The 22,117-nt window shown below is 39.8% G+C and overlaps 1 protein-coding gene across 14 annotated transcripts in view; it reads right to left on the reverse strand.

Annotated features, from left to right (window-relative positions):
• Positions 1 to 22,117, reverse strand: part of hdac5 (histone deacetylase 5) — a 438,683-nt gene that overhangs the window by 128,333 nt on the left and 288,233 nt on the right. For 12 of the 14 annotated variants that reach the window (XM_087977867.1, XM_043675117.2, XM_043675114.2 and 9 more), the window contains 4 exons: positions 11,440 to 11,684; positions 9,181 to 9,325; positions 7,684 to 7,804; positions 3,570 to 3,691 (listed from right to left, as the gene is read on the reverse strand). In XM_087977867.1, the coding sequence (XP_087833993.1) occupies positions 3,570 to 3,691; positions 7,684 to 7,804; positions 9,181 to 9,325; positions 11,440 to 11,684 (633 nt within the window). The remainder of the gene's footprint in view (positions 1 to 3,569; positions 3,692 to 7,683; positions 7,805 to 9,180; positions 9,326 to 11,439; positions 11,685 to 22,117) is intronic. The other 2 variants (XM_043675106.2, XM_043675107.2) reach the window with 2 other exon arrangements.

The raw sequence follows: 22,117 nt of genomic DNA on the forward strand, positions 1-22,117 counted from the left end.
TTGGAAATATATCAGTGTTCCTTCATCGTTGATGAGCTAAAATTTTGGAGCCTCCTCCAGAATATCACTATGGTTTTACCTTAACCACATGGTCTGTAGTAGTTCAGAAAGACAGCTCATTACTACCTTCTCAAAGGCAGCCAGGAATGAGCAGCAAATGTTAGTTATTTTTTGTCTATTGGCATTCACTTGCACAGTCTTTTAGTATTCAAGAGAATTCAGACAAAGCAAATCCACTCCCGCTCCACACTCGTTTCAACTATCAAAATCCAAGCATAATACTAACTAGCATGTTATAATGCACGAGGTTCCCAATCCAAACAATTAAAGACCACATGATTCAACATTTTATGAACAACTATGGTTCTTCAGTCAGTGCAGAATTTGGGAGGGTGTAGGAAGGGTTGCATCTTAGAGACAGAAGCGTTCTGGAACTTCTCTTGATCATCTTTGAGAATCAGAGTGTTCAGGTAGTACTTCTTAAGCTATTGAAGAGACGAAATATCATTTATCTATGTACTAGTCGGATTTCATGTCCATTTTCCACCCTCAATCTACACATTCTTCAATATGCTGGCTTGATGCTCATACTACTGAGCTCTCAACCCATTGTTATAGGTTCTAACTTTACAGTGGCAAGTTACGTACCTAAATTCAAGTAAATCTAGCAAGTTATGTACTTGCATCAGAAAAAATACCATGGAAACTGCTAGTATAGTGAGAAAATCCAACAGATAACATCACATACTTTAGGGAACGACCAAAATCCAAATACAGCTGATTTGCATGCAGCTCCAATCCTACACTAAATAGCAGACTCTCAATGCTATCAGTCAAAGCAGGATTGGTCAAAACTACACTTGTCAGTGTTGTCCCCATCTCTAAATCAAATACTCATGTCAGTGTGTAGCATATATATGAAAAAAAAGTCTGATCTCACCAGTATAGCGAGTTTATTAATGCTGCTGCAAAAATAACTTTGCATCTCAATTTCATCAATATATTAAATATCATTACGAACAGCAGATAATGAGATTAAAACTGGACCCAATGTTCCTTCTGCTATTACTGCTTAATCACTAAATTGTCTGCACCAATAATTTAGTGTCTTAGAATCATACAACACAGAAACAGATCCTTCAGTTCAACTTGCCCATGCCAGCCAAGTTTCCCGAACTAAACTAGTTCCACTTGCTTCCGTTTGGCCCACGTCCCTCTAAACTTTTCCAAATGTCTTTTTAAAAGACATTTGCCAATTGGATACAAAATTGACTTGATGGTAGAAGACAGAAGGTGGTTGTGGAGGGTTGTTTTCGAACTGGAGGCCTGTGATTAGTTGTGCTCCGCAGGGATTGGTGCCAATCCCTGTACCTGCATCTACCACTCCCTCTGGCAGTTCATTCTACATACGATTCACCCTCTAAGAAAAAGTTGCCCCTCAGGTCCCTTTTAAATTTTTCTGCTCTCACCCACAAAATAGCGTCTTTAGTTTTGAACTTCCTCACCCAGGAGAAAAGACCTTTGCTCTTCGCCTTATCTATACCCTTCATGATTTTATAAATCTCTATAAGGTCACCCCTCAACCTTCTACGTTCCACTGAAAAATGTCCCAGACCATCCAGCCCTTCCTTGTAACTCAAACCCTTCAGTCCAGGCAACATTCTGCGAAATCTTTTCTGAATCCTCTCCTATTTAGTAATATCCTTCTACAGCAGAGCGACCAGAACTGAACACAGTACTTCATAAGTGGCTTCACCAACATCCTGTACACTTCAAGATGATATCCCAACTCCTATACTAAATTGTCTGAGCATTGAAGGTAAGTGTGCAAAATACCTTCTTAACCACCCTCTCTACCTAAAACAAAGCTTTCAAAAAACTATGTAAGTGGAACTGTAGGTCTGTCTGATCCATGCCCCTGCCATTAACTGGATAAGTCCTGCCCTTATTTGTTTTAGCAAAATGCAATACCGTGTATTTATCCAAATTAAACTTCATCTGCCACTCCTCAACTCACTGGTCCAACTGATCAAGGTCCCTTTGTAATCTTAGATAATCTTCTTCAGTGTCCACTATACCACTAATCTTGGCGTCATTTGCAAACTTACTAACCATGCCTCATCCAAATTGTTCACGTAAATGACAACAGTGGATCTGGCACCAATCCCTGCGAAGCACAACTAACCACAGGCTTACAGTTCGAAAACAACCCTCCACAACCACCTTCTGTCTTCTACCATCAAGTCAATTTTGTATCCAATTGGCAAGCTCTTCATGAATCCCATGTGAACTACCTTTACTAATCAATCTACCATACAGAACCATGTCAAATGCTTTACTAAAGTCCATGTAGACAATGTCTACCACTTTTCCCTCATCAATCTTTTTGGTTTTGTCCTCAAAAAAACTTGATTAAGATTGTGAGACATTAAAATTGATCAGATTTTTAGAAAATTATGTGAGTGGTCCTGACATGTTGAATCCAAGCTTATTGGACTAGGAAAATTCTGATCATGTGTTGTGTCAAAAGCAGATAATCTTTGTTTCCCTCGTTTAGATGTTAAGTGCAGTTTGAGCATATATCATTTTGAGATAGGAGCTGGAATACCAAATGAGTCAATGTGAAAAACAGAACAGTTGGTTACATTGTCATGGCTACGAACATATTGTCGTATTAAATAAATACCTTGCTATATATTGGTTTGGGACACAACTCAGCTTTTGTTGATTTATGTGGTTAACTATTGAAGTCATAATATGTCTGATATTTAAATGTCTTTTTTTCCATGCTTACCAAGTGTAATTAACATATTGCCTTCCAATTTATTTAATGTAACCAGGAAAATATCCCTTTTCTTTTGCAACAGTTCACAAATTCTGTTAGGAGTATATACTGCACTTTGCAGTAAAGAATTCTAATACGCTGCAACCTTTATTACCAATGAATGTTAAACAAGACTGCGCAGTTTTTGTTTAAATTCATACCCAAAAATTAAATTAGGGCAGAATCAATTCAATCTTCTAGGATGCAAAATGATCAGACTCCCAGTTTAATATCTAATCCCAGATTCCAGTATGTGATAGAATGCAAGATATTGAGTTACAAGTAACAGGACAAGACACAACAATTCCATGGAATAGTCAAAACAGTATTTATATGTAATGGCGTTGACTTTAAAAAAATGATTAATTTTCTTAGGTTACAAACACAATAAGAAAATTATCATGTCAATATTTTTACTTGACAATGGTGGCACTTTCAAACAAGAGTCCAAAATATATCTTCCCTAAATATTTGGAAAGCCTTTGTACTTGCATGCGTATGAGAAACATCTTAAAATGATATAAAACCATCAAATAAGTTATTTAATTTTATCTAGGTACAGATATTGAATAACAGAATTCAAAATGAATTGTAAAATATATTTTTGCCTTTTATCTGACTCAAACTTGACTTCAGTTTTAACATCACACTATTATTCTCCATAGCTCTATTTTAAGCAGGGCATTTAGCTATCAGCAGTTGTGAGTGGTTTAAAAACAAATTTCGTCAAATGCTGAGTACTCACCAGTTTTTCGGAGTGGAAAATCATCTTTTCCATCATATGATCCCAGCAGTGGGACTTTGTAGGTGGGAGGAGTTGTACTCTGGGGTGGGGAGCTCTGTTCCAGTGATGCATGGTGGGCTCCCCTGGTACAATCAAGGGAAAAGTATATTAAATGTACCATTGTAGATACAGCTGCATTAAAGTGTACATAAAAACACACAAATGGTTACTATATTTTAGTGAAGTTACCCCACAAAGAAATTCAATCCAATTAATTTCAATAGGACTAAACGTACAAGATAATTTCAGATGGGGGAAGCTCATTTAATCCATTTTAGTTAATCCATGCAGAATTTTCCTAAATTCAGGACTGCATTCATATAGTTGCAAAATGATTCCAGGCTTTTGTCTTCACTACTGTAGCCAAAAGTATGTTCAATATGTTGACGAATCACTGATTGAAGAATGTCTTGGCATCAGTCTGAAATTTACCATTTACGAGTTTGAACCTGTTACCTTTTAGCCTAATTTTTCACATATATTTTGCTGTTGACTACTCATTATACTTCTTAGTAAGGTCATCGCTTAGAAATTTGATATCAAGAATATCTTTTGGTCTTCTTTATAATGCAAATACCTACATTTTATCTTTTTACGGAGACTTTAACATTAAGCATTCAAGCCACTTCACAACAGCATTTTAAAACAAGTTGAACTTGAGCCACGTAGACCAATATGTAGGCTAATGGCAAAAAAAATTCAGGTAGATTCTTAGGTAGCATCTTAAAAAAATGAAAGGGGGCAGGGGGAAAACCATGAGCTTACAGTTCTCGAGGACAGAGGTATCGTGACAATATTATTGTAGTAGAAATAAAGAGGTCCATGCTAATACTCCGAAGACACAAGTACAAAATCCACCATGGCAGCTGATTTAATTAATTAATCAACTGAGAATTAAATGCTATCGTGAGTAATGGTGTACATTAAGTTAACAGTCTGTCTTCAAAATCCCTCTACTTTACTGGTGTTCTTTAAGGAAGCAAATACATCATCCTTACTTGGTCTGCTCTATGTTTGACTCCAGACCGACAGCTATGTGACTGACTACTGCTTGCTTTCTGAAATCGCTGAGCAAGAAACTCAATTGTAGCAAATCATAACAGAAAAGTCAAAAAGCAGCAATACTAAATAAGTCTCAGCATCACTTGAAATAACTACATCATACTCTGCCCAGTCAACTCTCCTTACTAACATACAAGGCATGTGCCAAAATTGGAAGAGCTATCCCTTATACTAGTCAAGCAACGGCCTAATACTCACCAAATTATGACTTACAGCCAATGTCTCAAACTACTCCATCACTATTCCTGTGTCCAAATGGTAGGATACTCATAGTGGTTTACAGTCAGGAAGGTGTTGCTGAGGGAGTCCTCAACACCAAGTCTGGACCCATAAAATCACATGACATGGCATATGCTTCACTCTATCAATGTCAGCAAACCATAGATTCAATCCTGGTTGAGTGACAAATTAAAAAGCCACACCAAGTGTATCAGATGTACCCAAAATTAAGGTTCAAACCTGGTAAGTTAGAATACAAGACTTTATGCACATTGGACAGAGAGTACCATATGAGAGACAGATGCAAGTGATCACACAAGCAATGGATCAGTTCAGAACTGTACAGTTCCGCCATATCCAATTGTGAATGATAGTGAACAATGAAATAACTAACCAGAGCAAGAGCTCCAGAATATCCTTATCCTCAATGATTCAGAACATCAGTGTCCAAGGCAAGGCCTAGGACTTCAAATTATCTTCAGTGCTGAATTGATGTTCTATCTCAGCCTCTTCTTGGAAGTTCCTTGTTTCACAAATACCAGTCTTCATCCAACCTGATTCACTCCATGATATAAAGAAATTGTTGAAAGCAGTGGACACAGCAAATGATATGTTGCACAAGAACATTTCGGCAAAACGACTGAAAACTTGTGCTTCAGAGTCAATCAAATGACCAGAAATTTAATTGGGATTATCATATAAGTATTATGACAACTAGGACAGGTCAGAGGCTGGAAATTCTGTGACATGTAAATCACTTTGTGGCACCTCAAAGCCTGTCCATCATTTCCAAAACACAAGTCAGGAGTGTAATGGAATACTCTCTATTTGTCTGGATGACTGCAGCTGCAACAAGCTCATAGCCACCCTGGGCATAGCAGCCATCTTGATCTATATCCCATCCACCAACCCAAACATTCACTCTCTCTGCCGCTGGCTCATTTTAGCATTTATGTACACAACAATGTAGATGCAGTGTAGCACAGCAAATTGTGAAGTCTCCTTTGGCAGTACATTTGAAGTCTATGCCCTCTGCCATTTAGATGGACAAGGACAGAAAATTTGTGGAATTACCACCAAATTGCTCTCTAATACACACAACAGTCTGACAATTTCTCCATTGATGTTTAAACAGACACCTGATGGTTCCTTCCCAACAGGACCATAGTGCACCTTTACTGGACTGACTGCACTAGTTCAGGAGGAAGCCACATTACCGCTTTTTCCAGGCAATTACAGCTCGCTTTACCAATGACGTTTGGACCATAAGAACTAAATTAAAGAAAGGCAGCAGATGTAGTCACCAGTGATGGGACAATGAAAAATAATGACTGATAACAGACTAGAATTTGAGGAAGGCAAGCATTTTGAAGGAATATGGTTTTGAAGATTTCAGAGATTGGGATGCCACAGAGGAAGTTTAAACTAAAGATAAGAAACTAAAAATTGAGTTTTTGTTAAACCAGGATCAAGGTCAGTGGTCGCAGAGTGAGGTGTGCAAGTAAGTAGCAGAGGTTTGAATGACCCCATGTTTATAGAACGCAGAATTGGAAAGCAGTCTACAAATGTCACATAGTCTAGTCTCAAGGTATCAATGACACAGATGAGGATTTAACAATAGATAAACCAAGGCAATACAAGTTAAATGATGTTCTAGAGCTGGGAATCTGCAATCTCTTCATTGGCATTAATGTGTGATCTAAAACTCATCTTGAGGTCAAATATGACACCTAGTTTAGCGTCAAATCTCTGAAAGAAGCTATATTTTTCCCATGCACTGTGGCACGGTGGCACAGTGGTTAGCACTGCTGCCTCACAGCGCCAGAGACCCGAGTTCAATTCCCGCCTCAGGCGACTGACTGTGTGGAGTTTGCACATTCTCCCCATGTCTGCGTGGGTTTCCTCCGGGTGGTCCGGTTTGCTCCCACAGTCCAAAAATGTGCAGGTTAGGTGAATTGGCCATACTAAATTGCCCGTAGTGTTAGGCAAAGGGGTAAAGGTAGGGGAATGGGTCTGGGTGGGTTGCGCTTCAGCGGGTCAGTGTGGACTTGTTGGGCCGAAGGGCCTGTTTCCACACTGTAAGTAGTCTAATCTAAAAAAAACACTTCTGAGCCTCAGAACCTAGAATTGGACACAGTACTAAAAGTACAGCATGAAATGTGTGGCCTAATTTCACTGCGAAGAGTCACTAGACTCAAAACATTAACTCTACTTTCTTCTCACCGATGTTGCCAGATCTGCTGAGTTTTGCCAACAATTTCCTTTTTTGTTAAAAAGAATTGATCTGCTACTTCAAATTAAGCAGAACAGGACAACAGGACAAATTTATGTCTGAAATTCTTCAAAGAATGATGAGAACAGAATGGACCACTCAGTAGAACAGTGGAGGCAAAACTGTGGAATCATTCAACAGTTAGATAAAAAGTATAGTCTCATTTAGGCATGGATTGAATGGCCTTTCCTACCTGCATCGATCTTGTCATCACATGTTAATCTATTACTTGTTATTTCAATTTTTATTGCCAGGTGGCAAAGTGTAATTTACAAAACTAGTACCAGACTATTGATACAATTTTCTTACTAAGACATTTGTTGAGCTATTCTATCACCACATTATGTCCATAGTGCATGACAATTGAAAATAAATTGTCAGATTAAAGAAAGATTCTCTTTTTTCTAGAAATCTTTGTCAAAACATTTTTAAATTCAGAGTAAAAACTATGCAAAAGCATAAATCAAAGTTACAACATGCATAGCAGGTACAACCTATAATATGAATATACACATATAGTACCAGCTTTTGGGATGCTGAGGGAGGGAATGATTTAATCCACTGGTCACAGAATCCTTCGAAGCAGTTTTACTTAGCAGGAACTCCTGAAGTTTTAATTTGACTTCTGTACTAGCTATTGCACCTGAAGAGTAGAAGGAAAGCACAAATGCAAATTAAGATATTATAAAAATACATTTGGTGGTTTTGCAGTAACAATCTATTGAAATGTTTTTAGCAGATTGAGAAGTGTCAGTTTATTAATGAATGATGACAAAAATTTAAATAAAGCATATTTTAACCCATCTAAGGTAGTTGTTCCTTCCTATAATAATTGAGACCTGCATTAATTTGATTAATTAATATTAATGTTCACAAACTGTTCATGTAATCACCAAAACTGACTGTGGATTTTTGTCATTAAATACAGGACAATTAAGAACACTACTTTAAAAATTCATTATTCCATATCATAGGTTCTAAAAGTGTTAAAAATGTAAAATTTTAACAAAGAAATCTTTTTTTTCCAAAACAGTTCATTGTTATGAAGTTGTTGCAAAGAAAAAAATTAAATCATTCTTTTCTCATGAAAATATTACTTAGTTAATGCAGCAATGTATTTGCAATACTGTTCTTTTACAAAAATGTAGGGTTAATTAAATTTAGATATATGATTATTTAACCAAGAACAATTTATTCCACTGAATTGCATAATGAAGAAGTCATGCACTTACAAGGCCTATTTAGACTGGTGCTAGTACCTTATGAATTACACCCAGCATTGGTGTAATGATGCATTATTGGACCACATATTTAGGAAACAGTCTTTACAGACTGTTAGTTTCCTCCTTTGCAATTCTAAACTAATGTCCAATAAATTTTTATTTTGCATTGACTGTTATTATGTTGAGACTACAATGCAGCCGACTAGTTATCAAAAACTCAGAGATTGTTTTTCCCAGGACAAATTTATTGGCAGGTTTGCAACACCAGGATGTAATGTGGAGCAAATGACAGCAAAAGACAAATTAGTATGAACTATCTCAGAGCAATGTTACGAACTTCACAAATTAAAAGGGATATTGTTCAATTAACAAAATCAATGTATTTGTCTCCCTCCCACCAGATGAAAATACCACATTAAGGAACTAAAGAAAGGAAGGAAAAATAATTTTTTTTTTGTTAAAGCAAAGTGCCATTGCAATATATATTTACTTTAAATTTATTAGATATTTGGGTGCATTTTGAGGTTTGTTTTCTGAGATAATACAGTATTTCCTTTTTGATGTGGTGCATTGTGAAATACTTGAGGGTTTGATTAGCTTCAAATCAGCTGCAATGCATTTCCCAGACCGCCACGTCAGTGTAACTGAAATACCTGTCTCAGAAGTAAACTGTCTTGGCACATCAGCTAGGTCCTTTCAGAGATTTTCCACCCCATACTCTTAGAACTGCAAGAGCTCAAGTAGGGGGGCAGCTTTTGATTTAGCAAAAGCTCACATTCACATATAGCTTCCTTACTTTCCTTGCCTTTCTCTTTGTTTCGAAGCATAAGCAATTGTTGTTCCAGTCTCTGTTTTTCCAACTCTTCATGTCGTTGCTGTTCAAGTTTGCGTTGTTGTTCCAATTCTTGCTGACGCTTCACTGCTAGGATCTCCTGTTGTTGCTTGCACAAATGACATAGTGGGCCAGGTAAACAGGAAGCATATACTACTTTCTGAATTTAATGTATTATTGATTATTATTAATTAATCTATTATGTGTAAGTGTCAACAACCCAGGCAATTGCACTATCAATTATTTTAAAATTCATTCACATAGAATTGTATATCATTAGTTCAATTGCTGAAATATTGTGCTCAAAAACTCAGTTGCTGCCAAGAAATAGCTGTGCTGTGGAAGATGTAACATTGCAATCTTTGCTAACCAGATTAAACATTAAAATATTAAATTTGTACCTTTGGGCACAACCAACAATATAGACTCTCTGTTCTGTCACTGCTCACATTTTTTAGTACCTCTGCTTTTAAGGAATGTGTTACATGGCTACCTTCAGGTGGAGTTTTAAAAAATCTACATCGAATTTACTATTGTCAGAAGAATTAATTCAGGAGTTTAAACTGGCAACAGTCTATACTTAAAAGTTTTCACTTGGATTTATGCCCAATTAAAATATTAGCCACTCAATTTGCCAAATTTTTAAGTGAAGAACAAACAAAATGCTTTTGTTTTATATTGCAGAATAAGCTTTCTAGTTAATAAATGGGGAGATCAAAGCATTGCTATCAAAGCACTGCACTTTGGATCTCTAACTTCTTAAACCCGCAAGAATGTGCTTTTTAAAATCATACCGAGATTACCGAAGTTTGGAGTGGTACAGGGAATGGAGTAGAAAATAAATAGGATAAATTATAATAGTGGGATTAAAAAAAAATAAAAAATTGGCGACCATAAAATAAATTTCATCACTCCCAATGGAGTGGGAGGAAGGTGCTGCATGATTAAAATTGTTCTTTTGCAAATTGTAGCTTGTCTTACTATTCAAATTATTCAAATATAATTACACATTTAAGAATGCAATAATTATGTTCTTGCAGAATTAGCTTTTTCTGTTATTGTGAATTACATACTTAAATCTGTGAAGCAAACACAATTCAAGAAATTTTAGGATGTGATTTTCAACAGGACTTTATACTCAAAAGTAAGGTCCTGGGAAGTGTTGCTGAACAAACAGACCTTGCTGTGCAAGTTCATAGTTCTTTCGAAGTGAAATTGCAGGTAGATAGGATAGTGAAAAAGGTGTTTAGTATGTTTTCCTTTATGGGTCAGAGCATTGAGGGTAAGAGGTGGGAGGTCATGTTGCAGCTGTACAGGACATTGGTTAGGCTACTTTTGAAATACTGCATGCAATTCGGGTCCCCCTGCTGCAGGAAGGATGTTGTAAAGCTTGAAAAGGTTCAGAAAATAATTACAAGCATGTTGCCTGGGTTGGAGGATTTGAGTTTTAGGGAGAGGCTGAATAGGTTGGGGCTGTTTTCCCTGGCGTGTCGGACACAGAGGGGTGATCTTATAGAGGTTTATAATATCATGAGGGGCATGGATAGGGTAAATAGACAAAGTCTTTTCCCTGGGCTTGAGGAGTTCAGAACTAGAAGGCATAGGTTTAGGATGAGATGGGAAAGATTTAAAAGGAATGGAATGTATTAAGTGAGCTGCCAAAGGAAGTGGTGGAGGCTGATGCAATTACAACACTTAAAAAGCATCTGGATGGGTACATGAATCGGAAGGGTTTAGAGGGATATGGGCCAAGTGCTGGCAAATTGGACTTAATTTCAGCTATCTGGTCAGCATGTATGAGTTGCACCATAGGATCTGTTTACATGCTGCACATCTCTATGACTCTAACAACATTGAGAAAAAAATGGCAATTGGCACAAATAGTGAGATGAAGACTAATGAAATAAATTATATCCAAGAATAAGCAAGATAAAAGAAAGTGTATTAATTAAATAGTTTAGCAATAAGCATTAGCTTACGAGATTTTATACTAACTTTTGATCAGTCTGAATTCAAATCATTCACATTAGACTAGTCAGGAGTGATATGGGAATACAATACAGAGCTGCCCTGCCTGTGTTTTTACTTGTTAATCTGATAAATTACATCCAATAGTCATACGTAATAGTGATTGTTATAGATAAAGCTGGAGTTAAACAGCGAGTGCAGTGTGATGTTAATTTCAGAATAGAGCGCAAACTAAACTGAGATCATGGGGAGTACCTTTAGGTGTTCCTGAATCTGAACCTCATGCTGCCTTGTCAGGTGTTCATGCTGTTTCTGGAACTCAGCAAATAATAGTTGTTTCTGGATCTGTTGCTGCTGCTTCAGCATCAGCAGTTCATGTTGTAGCTGCTGCTCACGTAGAAGGGGGTCCACAGTTGGGATTGGGATTCTGGGGTCTGTCCGCAGGTCAACTGGAGTAGCAGTCTGCATAGTCACAGGCAGGGAAGATTTAACTTCAACAGCTGCATGAAAAACATAACATACTTTAGCAAACAAAGCACGTTTTTACCACAGAAAGCTTCATAGACAGCCTCTTTTAAAAAGATTCTGTATACAGCTAACTTGAATAATGATTTTAGAGTCAGATGTCAATTGTGACAATTTGTAAAAGAAAACAATCCAAGTACTGTTAGAGACTGAAGAAATCTACCTCATTGGATGGACTAGCCAAATGGTATGAATGCATCACGGATGCAAGTGAATGAAATATCAGGCTTAGATTGCAGCATCTGCAGTGAGTTACAGTTGTAGAGTCATAGAGACCCTTCAGTCCAACGCGTCCATGCCAACCCGATATCCTAAATTAATCTCGTCCCACTTGCCAGTACTTGGCCCACATCCCTCAAGTATCAAAGCAATGAAAATGCAATGATGAGAATGTAATCTCTAGAAATTGCATGCTGAGCACAAATCCTTCAATATATTATTAATCAATCTCCTGTGAGCACTCACATGATTTTTTGGAGAAAATATGTTTTATTTGTAATGATTGAGAAAACACTACTTGTTATAGGTAAATTCTCTGAAGAAACAAAAATAGCATTTTCATAATTAAAGCACATAGAGAAAGATTAAAACTGAACATTATTTTGCTCTGTCAGGTGAAAGATCCCATACCATTCAAAGAAAAGCTAGAGCTTTTTCCACTGCTTTGGTGAAAAACATTGAAATAAATTAACTTGTCCACCAATCAGGAAATGTGTGCAGTTCTGTTCTCTAGGTTCCAAAAAGAACGTCAAAAGTGCAAAAACAAAAATTAGAATGATACCACAACATAAAGATTCCAGTGATCAGGGAAATGGATCTTGCATATAGGCAGGGGCAGTTTTTCCTGGAGAATCAGAGGCTGAGGGGTGACCTTATAGAGGTTTATAAAATCATGAGGGTCATGGATAAGATAAATAGACAAAGTCTTTTCCCTGGGGTGGGGGAGTCCAGACCGAGAGGGCATATATTTAAGGGGAGAGAAAAAACATTTAAAAGGGACCTAAGCAGCAACTTCTTCATGCAAGTTGGACTGAAGGGTCTGTTTCTGTGCCGTACATCTTTAAGACTCTGTGTACAGGTTCCTTCCCTTGGAAAGACAACAGTGTCACTGCCTGATGCAACTCTACAAAATTATGGAGAGATTCAACAGGATAGACAGAGAAGATGAATCTCCTTGTGTTTCGATCCATAACTAGTGTGAGTAAATATAAAATAGTCACTAATAACTCAGAATTCAGTACAAAACACTGCTCAGACTAGTGAAAATATGGAACTCTCTGTCACATGGAGTAGTTGAGACAAACAGCTTAGATGCGTTCAAGTAGAAGCGTGTTAATCACAGGAAAGAGAACGGAATGAAAGGAAATAATAGGGCGAGATGGAAGTAAGATGGGAAATAGCTCAGACTATTAATGACAACAAAAATATAATAGACCAAAAAGAGTGTTTCTATGTTCTAAGTCAGCAAATGGTGAAAGAGTATCCAATGGAGGGCGCTGCTGAGAAGAGACTGAGGAGGATTCTAGGAGGAGTTGACTCCATCGCCAGCAACAGCCCAAGAGCCAATAAGAGGCAAGCGATAGCGGGGCAGCCATTTTTGGAATTGCCATCTTGAGAAGGGCTGCTTTGACATTGATATCCTGCTGGAGGTTTAAGTATAGGCTTTGGTGAATACTGGGCTTCGGGGGGAAGGCTATCAGCTGTGTAGTAAGGCAGTCGGAAGAGGAGTGAACTGCTGAAGGCACGAGGGCAAAGGAGAAGTAGAAGGAAACTGAACAGTGATGTCACAGCCAGCAGGTAAGTGACTGGTAAATAGTTCTTTTCTTTTCTCTTTGCTTTGCTGCTGTTGTTAAGTTAAATTAAGGGTTAAGTCATGGCAGGAGACTCCAGACTTGTGTCATCTCCTTCCGTGTGATGTGGGAATTCAAGATCCCTTCCAATGTCCCTGACTCCTTCACATGCAGGAAGTGTGTTGAGCTGTAGCTCCTACCTGACCGCTTGACAGCTCTGGAGTTATGGGTGGATTAACTTTGGAGCATCCACGAGGCTTAGGGAATCATGGGTAGCACATTCAGTAAATTGGTCACAGCGTAGATAAAAACTGAGAAAGATAGAGAATGGGTGATGACCAGAGTGAGGAAGAGTCGGAAGATCGTGCAGGAGTCCCCTGTGGTCAGCTCCTCCAAAATAGATATACAGTTTAGAGTACTGCTGGGGGAGATGGTTCGCCAGGGGAAGGTGGCAGCAGCTAGGTTAATGGCACCATGGGTGGCTCTTTAGCACAGAACGGCAGGAAAAAGAGTGGCAGAGCTATAGGGATGGGGGATTCAATTGTAAAGGGAATAAATAGATGGTTTTGCAGTCGCAAACGAGATTCGAGGGTGGTATGTTGCCTCCCTGGTGCAAGGGTCAAGGAAGTCTCAAGAGTGGACTGGAGGACATTCGGGAGGGGGAGGGTGAACAGCTAGATGTCATGGTGCATTTAGACACCAACGATATAGGTTAAAAAAAATAGGATGAGGCCCTACAAGCTTAATTTAAGGAGTTAGGAATTAAACTGAAATGTAGGATTTCAAAGGTAGTAATCGCAGAATTGTTACCAGTGCCATGTCCTAGTCAGAGTTGGAACAGCAGGATAGCTAAGATGAATACATGGCTTGAGGGATGGTGCAAGAGGGAGGGATTCAAATTCCTTGGACTTTGGAACTGGTTCTGGAGGGGTTAGGACCAGTACAAATCAGATGGTTTGCACCTGAGCAGGAATGGAACCAATGTCCTGGGGAGAGAGCTTGCTACTGCTAGTGAGGAGCATTTAAACCAATATGGCAGGGGGATGGGAACCAATACAGGAAGTTGGAGTGAAGTAAAGTGAGGGTAGAAACAAAAGGAACTCAGGGGAAAAGTGAAAGTGGAAGGCAGAGAAACCAAAGACAAAAATCAAAAAAGGTAACAAAACATGATAATGCTAAAAGGACAATAAATGTGTAAAAGAAAAAGCCTGAAGTCTCAGTGTCTCAATGCGAGGAAGATTTGTAATGAGGTGAATGAGGTAACTGCACAGACAGTTATTAATGGATATGATGTAATTGCAATCACGGAGATCTGACTCCAGGGTGACCAAGGATCGGAACTCAACATCTGGGGGTATTCAGTTTTTAAAAGAAAGATAGACTGAAAGGAAAGGGAGTTGGGGTAGTGTTGCTTGTTAAGGAGGAGATTAATACAATAGTAAGGAAGGAAATTAACCTGGACAATGTGGAATCTGTATGGGTGAATCTGCAGAACATCAACGGAAAAAAAACGTTTCTGGAAGTTGTGTAAGACCGCCAAACATTAGTTGTGAGATTGGGGGATGCATGCATGCAGTAAGGGTACAGCAGTTACTATGGGTGACTTCAATCTGCATATTGATTGGACTAACCAAACTGGTAGCACTACGATGGAGGAAGATTTCCTGCCATGTATGAGGGATGGTTTCCTTGACCCGTAAGTCAAAGAACCAACTATAAAGCAGGCCATCTTAGACTGGACACTGTGTAATGAGAGAGGATTAATTAACAACCTTGTGGTGTGAGATTCTTTGGGAAGTGTGACTGTAATGTGGTAGAATTCTTCATTAAGATGGACAGTGACAGAGCTAAATCTGAGACCATGGTCCTGAACTTAAAGAAAGCAAACTTTGATGGTTTGACTCTCAGCCGCACTGCACGCTGCCCTCGAAGCGGCTGCGGGGGGGACGAGACTGTCACACACCTTCTTCTGGAATGTGCCTACGCAGAAGAAGTCTGGAGAGGAATGCAGTGGTGTTTGTCGAGGTTCGTCCCGAGCAGTGCCGTGACGCGGGACTCCGTGCTCTACGGCTTGTTCCCCGGGACGCACACCGAGACGAACATCAACTGTGCCTGGAGGATCATCAACTCAGTGAAGGACGCTCTCTGGGCGGTCCGAAACCTGTTGATCTTCCAGCTGAAGGAGTTGACCCCGACTGAGTGTTGCAGACTGGCACATTCCAAGGTCCAGGACTACGTGTTGAGGGACGCGCTGAAACTTGGGGCAGCTGCCGCCAAGGCGCGGTGGGGAAAGACCACCGTGTAACATCTGCCTGCCTAACGAAGAACAGGGGGTCCGCGCTGTCATTTGGGCCCCGCTGACGCCTCAGCTAAAAATGTAATTGTACAGACCTGTAAATAGGAATGATTACTCTGTTTCCGGTACGCAAACAAATGGAATGTTTACATACGTATGGCAAGTCCAGTTGTACAGATCATAAAGTATTTTATGAATAAAGTGTATTTTTGAAATAAAAAAAAAGGTTTGAGATATACACTGGCTATGATAAGCTAGCCAAAATACTTAAAGGGTTGGCAGTGGATAGGCAATGCAGACAGATCACATGGGTGAACTTCAACAATTGTACATTGTTGTTTGGTGAAAGAGTAAATCAGGAGATGGCCCAACCATGGCTAACAAGGGAAATCAGGGATAATGTTAAAACCAAAGAGGAGGCATATAAATTGGCAAGAAAAAGCAGCAAACCTGAGGACTGGGAGAAATTTAAAATTCGTCAGAGGAGGACAAAGGGTTTAATTTGGAAGGGAAAAATAGAATGAGAGAGGAAGCTTGCAGAAAACATAAAAACTGGCTGCATAAGCCTCTACAGGTAAGTGGAGAGGAAACAAAAACTGGTGAAAAAAAACTAAGGTCCCTTACAGTTGGAATCAGGTGAATTATTAATGGACAATTAAAAGATAGCAGACCAGTTGAACAAATACTTTGGATCTTTCTTCACGAAGGAGGGCACAAACAGCCTTTCAGAAATGATAGGGTCAGAGGGTCAAGCACGAAGGAGGAACTGAAGGAAATCCTTATTAGTCAGGAAATGGTATTGGGAAAATTGATGGGATTAAAACCCAGTAAGTCTTCAGGGCATGATGTTCTGTATCCCAGAGTTCGTAAGGAAGTGGCCCTAGAGATAGTGGATGCACTGGGGATCACTTTCCTTCATTCTATAGACTCTGGAAACGTTCCAATGGACTGGAGGGTAGCTAATGTAACTACACTTTTTTTAAAACAAATGAGTGAAAAGAGAAAACGGGTAATTATAGGCCGATTAGCCTGACATCACTGGTGGGGAAAATACTGGAGTCAATTATTAAGGATATAATAACTAACTGTTTGGAAAGTGGTGACAGGATTGGTCCAAGTCAGCAAGGCTTCACTACTGGGAAAGCATGCTTGACAAATTTTCTGGAATTTTTTTTGAGGATATGACCAGTAGAGTGGAGAAGAGTGAATCAGTGGATGTTGTGTATCTGGACTTTCAACAGCTTTTGACAAATTCCACACATGACTAGTAAGCAAAATTAAGGCTCATGGTACCAGGGGTAATGTATTGAAGTGGATGGAGAACTGGTTGGCAGACAGGAAGCAGAGAGTTGGAATAAATGGGTTGTTTTCAGAGTGACAGGCAGTGGCGAGTGGGGTACCATAGGATTCTGGCTGGGTCCCCAGCTGTTCACAATACACGTTAACAATTTGGAGGAAGGAAATGAGTTCAATATTTCCAAATTTGCAGATGACAGTAAGCTGAGTGGCAGAGTATGCTGTGAGGAGGATGTGAAGCAGCTGCAGGGTGACCTGGACAGGCTGGCTGAATGGGCAAATACTTGGCAAATGCAATATAATGTGGATAAATATGAGGTTATCCACTATGACAGCAAAAACAGGAAGGCAGATTACCTGAATGCTGGCAGTTTAGGAAAAGGTGAGGTGAATGAGACCTGGGTGTCATGGTGGAACAATTGCTGAAGGATGGCATGCAGGTATTGAGGAAAGCTAATGGCACACTGGCCTTCATAGCAAGAGGATTTGATTACAGGAGTAGGGATGTCTTGCTGGAAATGTGTTGCTGGAAAAGCGCAGCAGGTCAGGCAGCATCCAGGGAACAGGAGAATCGACGTTTCGGGCATAAGCCCTTCTTCAGGAATGGGGAAAATTTGTCCAGCAGGCTAAGATAAAAGGTAGGGAGGAGGGACTTGGGGGAGGGGCGTCGGAAATGTGATAGGTGGAAAGAGGTCAAGGTGAGGGTGATAGGTCAGACTGGGGTGGGGGCGGAGAGGTCGGGAAGAAGATCTCAGGTTAGGAAGGCGGTGCTGAATTTGATGGGTTTGACTGAGACAGGGTGGGGGGAGGGGAAATGAGGAAACTGGTGAAATCTGAGTTCATCCCTTGTGGTTGGAGGGTTCCTAGCCGGAAGATGAGGCGTTCTTCCTCCAACCGTCGTTTTGTTGTGGTCTGACGATGGAGGAGTCCAAAGACCTGCATATCCTTGGTGGAGTGGGAAGGGGAATTGAAATGTTGAGCTACAGGGTGGTTGGGTTGGTTGGTCCGGGTGTCCCAGAGGTGTTCTCTGAAACGCTCCGCAAGTAGCCGGCCTGTCTCCCCAATATAGAGGAGGCCACATCGGATGCAGAGGATGCAATAGATGATATGTGTGGAGGTGCAGGTGAATCTGTGGCGGATATGGATGTCTTGCTCCAGCATAGAGGGCCTTGGTGAGGCCACACCTTGAGCACTGTGTGCAGTTTTGGTCTCCGAGTCTGAGGAAAGACATTCTTGTTATTGAGGCAGTCCAGCAAAAGCTCACCAGATGATACCTGGGATGGTAGGACTGACATATGAAGAAAGACTGGAGGAACTTCAGTTCTTCTATACTTCTAGTACACCAGAATATGGAATGTTCCAAAGAAGATTGAACTGTACTGCTGCATTCAAAGTTTTCCTCAATTTCTTCCATTTTCTGAAGTAAGGAATCTCTAACTGACCCAAGTTGCTTTTTCAGGTGTGAATCTGAACAGTGAGTACCAAAAAACTACTTGATGGAAAGACAAGGAAGAGCATTAGTGTTGATCTGAATGGTGTGCTCACCTGACAACTCTTTAATCTCACTTCTAATGTGAGTGATCATGAACAAGGAACCCGGTCAATTTTCTCCTTGCCAATTAGAAGTTCACAGAGAAACTAAAACACTTTCACTATCACCCTAGCTGAATCAACTCAGTACAGATAAAGAATCCAGCCCATATTACACCTTGTCTTTATGGTTGAACTACACCCTGGGTACTTGCGAGGTGACATCTCGCCTTCCTCTTACTTGCGAGGTGACATCTCGCCTTCCTACTATTCTGAATCTGATATAAACAAATACTAAACATTTTTTGCATTTTATTAAACATATTAAAGTGACAGTGCTAACGTAGTCATGAGCAGATGGAAAAGAATGTATTATAGAAGTAACTTTTCAACTTCCAGTGGGTTACTTTACCCATGAGCAGCACCTATGAAAAATTCAGGTGTGTGTTAATTTTCAAAACACAGATTTGGAAAACTTGAGCAATGTGCACAGAGATCCAATAAATGTTGTCAGTATGTAAAGTTTGCACCAGGAGCGGAACAAGCTAATGCATAATTAATGCATAATGCATAACCTGCAGCAGTGTTGGTAAGCTTTTTTCCAGTTGTTTTCAAACATAATCCATCAGGCATGAAAGAAAAACCTGATTACCACATTGGGTTATGTTAGTAGGCAATTTCTCCATCAGAACAAAAATGGTTCACTGGGCATCTTCTCATCATACAAGAACCTTCAGCATTTTTAAAAGTTTAAAAAAAAATGGAAAAGTACAAAGTATCAGAGTCAAATAAGACCTACCCTACCCCATGGGCAAGTTACAAAGTAATTGCACAACAGTGCACAGCTGAATATATACAGCAAATGTCTGATGCAGAATATTTCTACTTAAGTTTTACTTTTAGGAGGCTAGGAGTTTATCCTTGGTCTTGCCTATTGTGCACAGTATCCACCTGCAGCACAGAATATGTCGTCTCTGATTTATAATTTCTTCTCTGCTATTAACTATTTGACCTGTTAGTTTCCTGGTAAAGAAGCAGTAGAGGTTTTTTTGGGGGTGAAAAGTAAACCTGAATGTTCTGGAGGTGGTGATTCAAATACTTTACAGGCAGCACAACAATCCAGATCAGATCTGACCAACTGAATTGAATTTGGTGAGGTGGTGACTAGGTGTGTAGTTATCGGCAATGCTTTTGATGTAGTCTACTTGGATTTCAGCAAGGCTTTTGATAAGGTTCTGCATTAGACTGATAGAAAAGATAAGAGTCCAAAGCATCCAATGAAACTTTGGCAAATTGGATCAACAATTGCCTAAGTGAAGGAAGCAGAGGGTGTTGGTTAAGAAGTTTTTTTAACTGGAAGGCTCAGTCCAGTGGATTCCTGCAGCAGTCAGTGTTGGGGCCCCTGCCGTTTGTGATTGATATAAATGATTTAGACAAACATGGGAGCTGTGATCAGAATGTTTGTAGATGATCCAAATATTGTTGGGGTGATTAACAGTGATGAGGGTGGTCTTAGATTAGAGGAGGCTACAGACTGGCTGATCAGTGGCAAATGGAATTCAATCCAGATAAGTTTGAGGTGATGCCCTTGGGCAAGGCAAACGAGGCAAGAGCATGCAAAATGAACGGTAGTAGCCTGGTTAGCACCAAGGATCAAAAGGATCTTGATGTGATCCCTTCTGGCCCAGGGGTCTTACCTATTTTCACACATTGCAGAATTGCTAACACCTCCTCCTTATGAACCTCAACCCTGACTTGTCTCATGGCCTGCACCTCTGTATTCACCTCGACACATTGGCCTTAATCTTTCTCTCGTCATCCTTTTTTCCTGATATATCTATAGAAAGCTTTAGGGCTTTCCTTGATCCTATCTGCCAATGACTTCTCACGTTTCTCCTGGCTCTCCTAAGCTCTCTCTTTAGGTCTTTCCTGGCTAACCTATAACACTCAAGTGTCCTAACTGAGTCTTCACGTCTCACCCTAACATAAGCCTTCTTCCTCTTGACAAGAGATTCAACTTCTTTCATAAACCACGGCTCCCTCACTCGACCACTTCCTCCCTGCCTGACAGGTACATACTTATCAAGGACACACAGTAGTCCTTGAATAAGCTCCACATTTCAATTGTGCTCATCCCCTGCAGTTTCTCTTCCCATCCTATGCATCCTAAATGTTGCTTAATTGCATCATAGAGATGTACAGCATGGAAACAGACCCTTCGGTCCAACCCGTCCATGCCGACCAGATATCTCAACTCAATCTAGTCCCACCTGCCAGCACCTGGCCCATATCCCTCCAAACCATTCCTATTCATATATCCATCCAAATGCCTCTTAAATGTTGCAATTGTACCAGCCTCCACCACTTCCTCTAGCAGCTCATTCCATACACGTACCACCCTCTGTGTGATAAAGTTGCCCCTTAGGTCTCTTTTATATCTTTCCCCTCTCACACTAAACCTATACCCTCTAGTTCTGGACTCCGCAACGCCAGGGAAAAGACTTTGCCTATTTACCCTATCCATGCCCCTCATAATTTTGTAAACCTCTATAAGATCACCCCTCAGCCTCCGACATTCCAGGGAAAACAGCCCCAGCCTGTTCAGCCTCTCCCAATAGCTCAAATCCTCCAACCCTGGCAACATCCCTGTAAATCTTTTCTGAACCCTTTCAAGTTTCACAACATCTTTCCGATAGGAAGGAGACCAGGTTGCACAGGATATTTATCAAGATATTGCCTGGGCTGCAGAGTTTCAATTGCGAAGAGAGATTGGTAACTGGGGTTGTTTGCCTTAGATCAGAGGAGATTGAAAGGGGATATAATCAAGATGCATAAAATTATGAAGGGGATAGACAGGAGGGAACTTCTTTCCTTGGTGGAGGAATCAATAACCCGGGAGCATAGATTTATGGGAAAGGTCCAAAGGTTTACAGGACTAGTGAGTGAAAAACCTTTTCACCCAGAAGGGTTGTATGAACCTGTCACTTGATTCTTGTAATAGTGGCACCGGCAGAAACCTCACAACAGTTAATAAGTATTTAGATGTGGATTAGCGATGCCAAGGTATACAAGGCTATGGGCCAAAAACTGGAAAACGATATTAGAACAGAGCCAAAGGGACTTTTAATAAGGAAGATCTCTGTGACTTTATAAGATTAGTCAAGGCTAAGTGTTAAACTACAACTTTGCATGGAAGTTGTTCAATAAATTTTAATAAACACATTTTTGAAATACTACTAATTATTTGACAATGTTTTTGTCCAATAGATAAACATTGACACCAAGAAGGTTAGAAACTTAATTTGATCAATTATTCAAAGATATTTTAAACAACTACAATGATAATAAATTAGAACCAGTATAACTGGTTAAGTACTTGATTTCTTTTTAATGTGCTCATATTGCTGCTTCTTCTACTTGTCTTTTCTTCTTTTACTTTAGGTAGGACATTTCTCACCATCAATTCTATTTTGCTGAATACTTAATGTCCTGCACT

This window comes from Chiloscyllium plagiosum, unplaced genomic scaffold, assembly GCF_037043375.1.
Source record: "Chiloscyllium plagiosum isolate Xiang-an unplaced genomic scaffold, Cpla_swu_hap1 HiC_scaffold_32, whole genome shotgun sequence".
NCBI classification, from domain to species: Eukaryota; Metazoa; Chordata; class Chondrichthyes; order Orectolobiformes; family Hemiscylliidae; genus Chiloscyllium; species Chiloscyllium plagiosum.